Here is a 10489-nt window from a genome sequence, read left to right as displayed (position 1 = left end):
TAGAGAATCTGAACTGCCTCACTTTTAAAACCAGACTGCCAGATATTTCAATCTGCTACAAGGATTAAGGGCCTGAAATAGACAATTTTGCGTCGAATTGGGGAAATGTTCAGTTACTGCACGGATAATCGCTTGTACTAGGCTGTCCCGATCACGCACGGTCTCTACTGCCTTCGTGCCATCACTTGAAGAAGAAAAACAATTATTTCTATTGCCACGACCACTCCAAATAGCGAGAAAAAAATTCAACGCCGCTATCGCGTGAACGTAGCATACCATAAATTGAAAAAAAGACAGTGCACTTCGAACAACGAAGTAAAGAACAAACTACACTTTGTAAAGCCAGTTTTAGAGGAATGGAAGTCTTGCACCCTAAAGCAAGGAAGTGATTATCTGCCGTCTACATATTGTTAAGATCGGCGAACCCGAGCCAGGGAGGAATTCCAAGAAGACATGAGCCATATAACAAAGGTGCGGCGGGGAACAGCTGCGACGGCGGCGGCGTCAGGTGGCCAAGTCTGCCCACGGGTCGCCGGATGGAGTGACGCAAGGTCACGCTGTTGATTTTACCTGAAAGGCGACTGCGACATTGACAGAGGTGCCGCGTTTCGGACATCAGGCGGGGGCGTACAAGGACCCTCATTCACCTGCTTGGAAACGCAGCGCAGTTCCTTTCCCATGGGGGCACCCATCTCAACACAGTGCTGAAGTCGACACGACAGCCTTCGATGACGTGTTTTTCCACCCTGTCCATCAGCTGGGAAACGGCGTGCCATTCCTTTCCCACGATAGCGCTGGGCCTGCCAATTCGACGCGACAGTGTTCGGGGGGCTGCTGGCTTTTCCCCTTTCCATCGGCCGAGCTGCGAGAGAGGTCAGCACCGCCCCCTGACGTGGGTAGCACCGCCAGCGCCCACAACTGTCCACCTGATTGGAGAACGTTTGGCGAACTTTAATCTCCAGTCAGGGATCTGAGGAATACGAAGGGTATTCAACGGGATGTTGCTTGGTGACCGAAGCACTCCCATCTCGACTGTAAATATGTAAAATAAACCCTTCTGTATAGTTTCCTTCATAGCGGAGTTCGACACCGTGCTTCGAGCCGGGAACTGCGGGGCTGTACGAGTCAGTCCTCTCCAGGCCCCCTCCGTCTTCAACACTGGTTCCAGCGGTGGGATTGAAGCGCAATTCTCAACAATATAGAACACCCACACACCTCACAAATAATTTATACTGACAAAACAAGACAGGCCTCGATGTGAATTATGTGGACATGAGCTAAGAGTAAACCGTGTTTTATTTTCATGCTCTAAGCTCGGATCAATAAGGAAAAAGCACTTTGAAGTTTTTACAAGGAACAAACACACCATTCCATCCAACCTTCTTTTATGTGAGGATGCACTTGAGATTTCACAGGTTTTCCAGTTTAAAGAGAGCAGGGTTTTTTTAATCGTAGATTTCATAAAATATAGTCAGTTTACTACAACTCGCAGATTTTTCGACCACACCTCAACAAATTTCTCATTCCTCAGAAGGCTGAGGCCTGCATTTTACTGTTGGCAGCCTCGAGATCCTTCCTCAGTGAAGGATGGTTAACTGAGATTATCCGACCCTCTTTAAATCTGGTACTATTAATTTCTGGAGTTATTTGTCCTTTGTCGACACTAGGTAGTACGAAATAACTTTTTAGGCCCGTTACACTGCCGTTTACACCACATTTTTATAAAATACTGCAGACAACAATTTTCTATACCTGGAGTTTGGCGCATGGTAGCTTTAAATGCTTTCGTATATAAGTGAATTGCGCAACAACTTAGACAGGACACAGAAAGAAACACATACAACAGTTCACGAGCGCTCGTGAACTGTTGTGTGTTTCTTTTGCAGAACGAACTAGCCCGACAACACGCTCTTCTGAACTTAAATACTTTCGAGCCGCTAAACCCAACCCAACACAATTTATTGGAAACACACACCTTATACACACTTCTTACCGGCAAAATAAAACCAAGCTCTCTGCGAAATGTGTGGTGGTGATATCATAGTAAACTATATTTTAATTCTGTATAAAAAGCTTAAAAGATCGGCTTTGATACAAGACACTCTAACCCTTTCTTTGGCGAATCGTAGCCTTAGTCGCTTTTACTCCATAGAACTCAATATAACGAACTTCTTAAACGTCCCTCCTGGCTACCGGCGCCCTGAAGGGTCGGTAAGCTTCTCTGCAGCACTGTGGACTCGACAGCTCTCACCCAGTCAGGGCTGCAGGAACACAAGAAATAGTCTCTGGAAAAACTGAACAGTGTTGAGCTGTTTCTGAAACAAGTACTGCAGTAATTGCAAAGTGAGTTCGGACTTCTTTTTTTTTGCAAAGGATGGCAATCGTTTCCGTTGGCTGGTTAAATTAGCAGAGAAAGTCCGCACGACCACAGAACTGCGGAGGTCTGCTGTGAAGTGGTGAGCCGCCATTCGCAACCACGGCGTCCGCCGAGTCAGCTGAGCGCCTACCATGGTGGCTTGAAAATGAACAAAGATACCGTGCTGGATAATTCCGGTTCCAAACAGGCCTTGGCACAGAAACTGGGTTGGCTGTGCTGGCTGAAGATTTAACACATTTGTCGCCTCATAGCCACTTAGTACGAACTGTGGTGGCTACCGACGCGGCGAAAGCATACGACGACGTATTACATGCCAAGATCCTTGACAACATGGTACGTATGGGTATTCCTCTGAGGTCATAAAAGCGGCACATAATCTGCTTAAGGACAGCACGTTTTCTGTCCGGAGAAACGAAAAACAAATTGGTAATTACACGTCAATCAGAGGCGCGCCACAAGATTGTTTTAGCACCTTTGCTACTTAATATCGCACTCATACCACTGGTGTGGAAATTAGTTGAAATACCAGAGGTGCAGATCATTATTAACGCAGACGATGTCGCGCTTTGCTCTGCTCATAAACAGCTTGAGGCATGTAATGTTTATTGGCAAATTCCCTTTAATACACTAGATGAGCACGTCCATGATGTAGGCCTGAAACTGTGACCACAAACGTCCAGCTACATTCATGCTACAAACAAGAAAGAAAGAAAGGAATTGACAATTGAAAGAGTCATGCTAAAGATTGGAAATCAGTCATTACAAGAAGTAGACGAGTTGGGAGACTTTGGCCTAGGCATCCATCGATCTGGCAAAGGAACACAATGGCTTAATAGGATGAAAAAAGCAGCAGCGACGTCCTTGAAGTTGATCAATCGCGTTTCGTCTGGAGAAAAGAAGCCCGAGTGAAGTTGGAAAGACGTCTTGGTGCTTCAAACCAGGGGATATTCCCCCAGGCGCACTGTTCGGCATCGTTCTACACCTACAATGGCGGGCCCCCCTCTATGGGAATTCACGACTGTTAGGACAAAGACGACTAAACTTCGTCGTAAAGAGAAGCTAAGAACTCGACCTCTGGTTGATGCATGACCAGGAACATGCATGTATTGTGTTTACCCACACGTCGCTAATAGAAACGGGCGGTAGAACAGCAGCCACTAGCCCTACATATAGATAGTTAACAGTACATGATGAATACGCATCAGACCATCCGGATCTGCTTGCGACAGAACTTTATGCAACCAGCGATGCTATGGAGGCCATAAATATAAAAGTCCATAGCAGAAGCCCATATCTATAGCGTCGTTAGCCGCCATGAAACAACTGAAAGGACTAGAGACACTAGTAGTCACTCAGGAGATCCACGCCCTGAACAACAAAACAAGGATACGCATCTAGATACAATAGACACACGATGATGCTGAGAACGCTGAGCACAGAAAAGGGGACATTCTTACACACCGAGCTCTAAAACCTAATGCACCCCCCCTCCCCCCCACGCTCCCTTTTATGCCTGCTCCGCCCTCCCCGTCTGAGTAACCTCCTTAAGGAAAAGTACACGTGGCCTCATTTTCCCGTGCACTTCCCCAGTCCCCCATAGCCTAACGGGATTGGAGGATGTATCCATTAGGATAAGGGTTGGGGTGGCCCTCACACGTTCGGTCAAATGCGGAAGACGACGCAAGGCCCACCACCTGCCCTAGGTGTTCCACATCGGTGTCCCACAGCTGCAGAGGTGGATGTTTGCCGTCGCCTGCTGTGGACTTGTGCAGGGACGAGGGCTTCACGGACATGAATTTTACAGAAAGTGGGACCAACGGCGACAAAAAGGAGGATTTGTTCATGTGGCTGACCGATAAAAATAAGAGGCGGAGGATTCTCTAGTTCCTGTACGAGAATACCTTGCATTATATTCTATTGTGTACTGCCGGCCCAAATTATGCCTTATGGAAAGTGCGCAAAATAAAAAAAGCTGTCTCCCGTCGTGCCACAGCTGGACACGGGGACTTTTTTCTACCCAGCGATCGAAGCACCACTCGCGGAATGACGGAAGGGGAGAACACATGCTGCCTGCACCGTTATGTTAGGCTGTGGTCGCCGTCACATCCACAGTACTGCAAGCAACTTGTCAGGCGGGGTACATGGCTTTGGTGCTACAAGCTATGGAACACTCACAGCTGCGCATGCATTGTCTGGAAGGCGCCAAATTCGTCTACTACATAGGTGGGCGTTGGCTGTTGGCTTCTTTCATAGGTGGGCACACTCACTCATGCGTGCACTCATATCGCCTCACTCACACTCACGCATGTGAGTTTGAGTGAGTGGTCGTGAGTGTGAGCGGCTGTGAGTATGAGTGCGAGTGCGTAGAGTTGAGTGTGGGTGGTCATGAGTGTGAGTGAGTGGATGTGAGTGAGCGTGGGTGGTCACGAGTGTCAGTGCGAGTGAGTGGACGTGAGCGTGAGTAGAGCTGAGTGGACTTGATGAGTGGATGTGAGTGGACATGAGTGGCAATGAGTGAACGTGAGTGGACGTGAGTGGTTGTGAGTGGACGTGAGTAGCAATGAGTGGACGTGAGTGGTGGGTGGACGCGACAGCGAAGTCGGTCGCATATGTTTCGCGACGACGATACCCGCTTAGCTATTTTCATGCTGTTGACAGCTGAGGGAAGCAAATGAGGGCGCTCGAGGCAGTATTAGGCGTCATGCCGGTGTCTTTGGACAACCAAAGCAGAGGATTCCGCGTCCCCCCCCCCCCCCCCCCCCCAATCATCTAAACCCCCTTATCGCCAAGTCCGCGCCATAGATTTACTCCGTCGGACCTGTACCGTCGTTGTTTACAGTGCACTGCTATAGCCAAGCATGTTTTTCAACGGCCGGACACCCATGATGTTGTGTTCTAAGAACTGTTCACTTGCCGGGTCATTTTGCGGCAATCTTTTCAGGTTCTTTTTTGCAGTTACAGCAACCAAAAAACAAATCTGCCACATTTTGTGGGGTCTAGAGAGAATGGAAATTTGTTACACTGATGCTTAGCGACGCAGTGACTGCCTTCCTCTGCCGATACTCAGCTGGTGAACAAGGGAGGGAAAGCCTCAGTGTGCTTGAGAACGTTGTCTTGGTGAAGACAAGACCTCTTGTGGAAACGCGGGCAAGCACCCTGAGGCTTTTTCCTCCCTTTGTTCACATTTTGAGTGTCAAAAATACAGCGGCTATTTCTCTTTATACCATATATTCCTCTCCCGATGTTGCAGATTAAAATAAGACTACTTCTGAATAATATCTTGTATATTTCGCAATTCCATCACATGGAAATAAATGTTTCATAATCATTCCTCATCTTAGCGCTCCGTTCTGGCCGTAAGGGCCTAGCTGAAAGGAGGCTGGGAGGGGGGGGGGGGTGGCACTGCGCTGAAACTTGGCTCACTCTCATGGAGAGCCCTGCGCACGCCTAAGGACACCGTTCATAAACTTGTCTAAGAATCTTAGCTGACGCTGAACAGGCACTCATCGTCTCAGCAGCAAGCACGGGAGCACACGTGCGTAGCATTTAGTGCATGGAATATGCGTGATGAGTGACCACTTCCATGGAGCAGTGAAACTGTGAAAATTGGCCAAATAGCCCGGCAAAGCCTGGGCGGCTCACCACCACATCTTAGCGACTCAGGCTATGCTAGGTGAGCCACGAGGGCAGTCGGCCGCGGCAGTAAATCTCTCAGCCCCTCCGTTGTCAGCAAGCAAGGAAAGAGTGAGTGAACGTGAATTGTGAGCGGATATGAGTGCGAGTGTGAGTGGACATGAGTGATAGCGAGTGGTTGTGAGTGCTGGTGGTCATGAGTGCGAGTGTGAGTGGTCGTGAGTGTGCGTAGACATGGGTGCGAGTATGAGTGAATGGTTGTGAGTGCTAGTGTGAGTGAGTGGTCGTGAGTGCAAGTGGCCATGAATGTGAGTGTGTTGAGTGGTTGTGAGTGTGAGTAGACATGAGTGCTAGTGTGAGTGAGTGGTTGTGAGTGCGAGTGGTCTTGAGTGTGAGTAAGGGGTTGTGAGTGCTGGGCAGTGCGAGTAGTCATGAGTGTGATTCAGCCACCTCTATTGGTGCCGAGGTATGGTCTACAAACTGCATCAATATTTCCTACTCCAAAGCAACTTTTGCGCAACTCTAAGCTTTCCGCGTCGAATTTGAGTTCAACAGCAAAGATGGGGAAAAGAAAAAAACTGGCAGTGGCTTAGCTCCGCTATGCCAGGATATACGTAGCGTGAGCGCGCAGCGGCGAACACGCGCGGTGAGGCGTGCCAGCTGTGCGCAGTGATGTCACTCGCTCCTCGCGCATGCGCAGTATGATGGACGGAGGGAGCACGCGAAACGGCGAGACTGTGGCCAATTTAGCTCACGCTACAAAAAGAAGCTTTATCGAATATCCAAAAATATTCCAAAAGCCGCTCTCATCCGGGCGTATTGTAGCGGACGACCACGTTGGTCCTCTCTCGGATCCACTTAGTCGTGATCCACTTGGAGCCAGACAGTACGGGGCACCCCACATGCTCCGTGCGCTCGTCTACCCTCCTCTTCTGGTGCCAGAAAGAGAAGTGTATGGGGGCCTCGTTTCCCTCGTACGGTTCCACGTCGTACCAGAAGAGGGCGTCACCGACACGCGGCTTCACCCCGATGCCCAGATGAGTGAAGGCTGTGGCGCCACCTGCCGCCACGTCCGTGAGGTACGCTATAACGGTGGCCAACCGCGTTCCGTCCTTGACGTTGACGTGGTCTGCAGCTTGTTCGAAGCTTTGCGCGTCGTGGTGCGGCGTGTAGTGTCCCCCGAGTCCGTAGTTGGACACCTGGTAGGCCTCGGCTGACTCCAGCGACAGATGCGTCGCCGTGGCTATGCGACGACTCAGGCGCTGAAGCTGAGGATGGTGGCCGTCCCAAAGCCACGATATCTGCATATATGAAAATTAGTCGAGCGTCGTTGTAACTGATATGGAAGGTGGATATAACAAACAATAAGAATTGCCACCGAAATTTCAAAAGAAATCAATATATGTAAAATTTCGTTCTAATGAATCAAAAATTTTGTCGCGGTGGGTATAACAAACGTGTGTAAATAGAGAGCGATGATTCATAGTGACTACTTCACACCAATTAAGTCAGCCTCTGACCGCCAGAAGTACTACAGATAACGTAATCAGCAAGATAGTTACAGTAGCAAGTGGCGTTACAGCACTGACAACCTGGGGAAGGGATAGGCGTGTAGAAGGAAAACAAAGAAAGTTATTTCCTTCCAACTGAAGGTGCTGCAATCGTCTTACTCTTGGTGAAGTCCTCAACCATGTTGTGACGTCAGAGATAAAGGAAACAGCGAAGAACATCGCAAGAGGCCTGACCTGAAGTGGGATCGCACAGCACACGGGCGTCTTTTGGGTTCGTCCTCCATCAAAATTCAACTGACATGGCTGCGACTTAATCCGACATCATTATGGCCAGCTAGTGAACACCGCAGAAGACAGAAGGCCGAATTTCATCCGGAATCCTCATGCTCAGCGGCTAAATGCCATTAAGGTACTGTCACGGCAGCAGCGTGCAAAGTTACACTTTGACTGGAAATCGAATCATTAGGATACAAAGTTACGATACAAACTTGAGATATTAGGATATTGCATCTACAAGCTGAGATGGGATATATGATGCTAAATTGGTCTGAAATGAACGAATGACTCCTAGGTCAAGCAAGCCATAAAAAGAAGAAAACCCGTGCGCGCGACAACGTCACCATTTCAGACGCAGCGCCTTATGGTTGACCAGGTGCTTTCACAAAATAATCATTGTACACATGCCGTACTTTCCATCTGCTGTCTCTAAACACCCCAAAGGTGAAAAATCTCGCCACATGAGAGAGCAGCCGTACAAGAGGCACGGTTTCTAGCCAGCTCCACCCAGAATAACGAGAGCGCCCTGACCTTGCGCCCCTTCCTTATCTCTTTCAAGGCAAGAGATCAATTTCTTAGATGGACACATCCGAGCTTTTCATGGGCCGTAACCACACGTGGTCTTGTTGACACTGTCTTTGCCGTAGGCACGTTGCCTTTGCTTCTGCTTGTCTCCTTGTTTGATGTGATAGCCTTTATAAGCACCCTGCTTTCGCTAAATAAAGTCAGTTGGAAGTTTGCGCTTTGCGTGTGTATTCGTGCCTTCTTTTGTCCCGTCGTCTTCGCGAAGTTTTTTCGCACTAACCATGAACCGACTAGCCCAACATCATGTCTTACTTCATGTCTTACTGACCTTGCGCCCGGCCGAAGGAAATGCCCACCATGGGCATAGGAGGACTGCCCCTTTTCGTGCCCCGATATTTCGGAAAATAGAGTTGCCCTCTATATATCTCACCTTGCCAATACGTTTCCAACTGGGATAACCCGCCGCATTCGTAGGCGAGTAGATTCCGGCCCGTGTGAATCCCTTGCGCGCTGCAGCACGGATGTAATTCACTTCCGCCGAAGTGAGAAAACCTGGGAAGACTACGATCCGTGGTTTTAACGACAGCACTTCAATCTTGTGCGGCTGCAGGATGAGACGGGGGTCTCCATAGTTTGTAGACATTGTGCAGAACAATCGTCCGTCAGATGGCCTCAGATCACCATCCTGAACGCACACTGACTTATATTCACCAACGTCCGACTCCGGCGGTGCAGGGTAGTGAAGCGGCCGCTTGGACCTTCTCGACCTTCGCAGCAGCGGCCACCGCTCGTCGTTGTCCTGCAGCCAGCGAAGACCCAACTGCAGTTTGCGGGGTCTGCCGCTGTCGTGAACAGAAGCTATCGCTAACACAGCTCGGGACCAGGCGGACGTATTGCCGAACGGTCCCACCGTCGAGCAACCCCTGGCCACTTCTTTGAGGTCTTCGGGCGAAGCGGCCGGCAGTAGACGAGACTTCATGGTCGCCATCTTTGTCGCCGGAATGTCGTAGACCTGCTGCAGCTTGCAAATACCGGCGGCCGCTCCTGTGATGTCACTGTCCGCAGGCCACCACTTCCGCAAGGAAGGCGAGCTGAAAGCCGCGCGAAGGCGTCTTAAGGCGGGACGTTCTTTCCAGACCGACCAGTATACGGGGAAGGTTGCAAGGCGGCTGACGGAAAGGAATACTCGCAATACCTCGGGCCCGCATCGCCGCCGCGCAATGGCCTGGAGCTTTTCATGGAGAGCCTCTGCCTCGTGCAGGTGGTGCTCTTGCAGAAGAAGAAAGAATCGGCCGTCCTCAAGCGAGGTGCTTTCTGTGTCGATGGACTCTTGCATGTCCTGCGTCGAAGTGAACAGGTCTGAGTAGCACAAGGCTACGTGCAGCCCGACCGTAATAAAGATTGCGCTGCGCAGTGGAAGCAACATGTCTTCATGCACTGGAATCTTTCTTTTTCCTTTTCTTCTTCTGCCCTTTCACTTCCTCTTTCCTTAGGGCTTCAGAAAACGCTAGCGAAAAATGCTCGGCTCTGCTCCTATTTTACTACCGTTCCCATTTATCCAGCACGTCTGCACAGTACTACAAACTAAGCCGTAGAAACATCTCTACAGCATCGGGTTTGGCGTGGAAACCAAAATTTCCTGCATCTCTCTGCCCCGTTGACACTTTGACCCTGTGACCCCGTCTTTCCTCCAAAGGAAAGGGTATTCCAATTTCATTCTCATGATCAGGTGTCACCAAAGGTGTCGGACGAAGTTACAAGAACCAGAGCGACAGAAAGATGGAAATCCTCTGTTCTTCAAATCTGCCAAAGTGCTGTTTGAAAAAAAGAAGAAAGATCATGGGCTCGTGGTAGAGCACGAACTGCGAGCACTTGGGAAGGACGATGAAAAAGAAGAGGCCCTAAAGGGTGAGATGACGAAGAAGCGCCTTCCTCATTTACTAAGGTGAAGAAGAAGATTAAGCCTGAGGACATGATCACCATCATCATGAAGAAGAAAATTCGCTCCGGCATCCTGTTCACTGAAGATGGATATTCCTGCTCCTGTTCAGTGATGAGAGGGAAGCAGGGATGTTCACTGAAACCAAGTCACAGTCGTAGCTTTACATGGGCGAATGGAGGGAAGAGTTGGCGGGTTGTGGTGGTTATGCAGAGGGCAAAACTATTG

At 49.5% G+C, this 10489-nt stretch overlaps 1 protein-coding gene across 1 annotated transcript; it reads right to left on the bottom strand.

The window, feature by feature from the left end:
• Positions 1 to 6816: 6816 nt before the first annotated feature.
• Positions 6817 to 9748, bottom strand: LOC149345767 (prolyl 4-hydroxylase subunit alpha-2-like). The gene is made up of 2 exons (XM_089585286.1): positions 8753 to 9748; positions 6817 to 7311 (listed from the first exon to the last, which is right to left on the bottom strand). Exons 1-2 carry the CDS (start codon positions 9746 to 9748, stop codon positions 6817 to 6819), a joined length of 1491 nt encoding a protein of 496 aa, XP_089441412.1.
• Between the last annotated feature and the right edge of the window lie 741 nt (positions 9749 to 10489).

Source organism: Amblyomma mixtum, chromosome 4, assembly GCF_055824585.1.
Source record: "Amblyomma mixtum isolate Tamu chromosome 4, ASM5582458v1, whole genome shotgun sequence".
In the NCBI taxonomy this organism is placed as follows: Eukaryota; Metazoa; Arthropoda; class Arachnida; order Ixodida; family Ixodidae; genus Amblyomma; species Amblyomma mixtum.
This window is presented reverse-complemented; position numbering and strand designations above follow the sequence as displayed.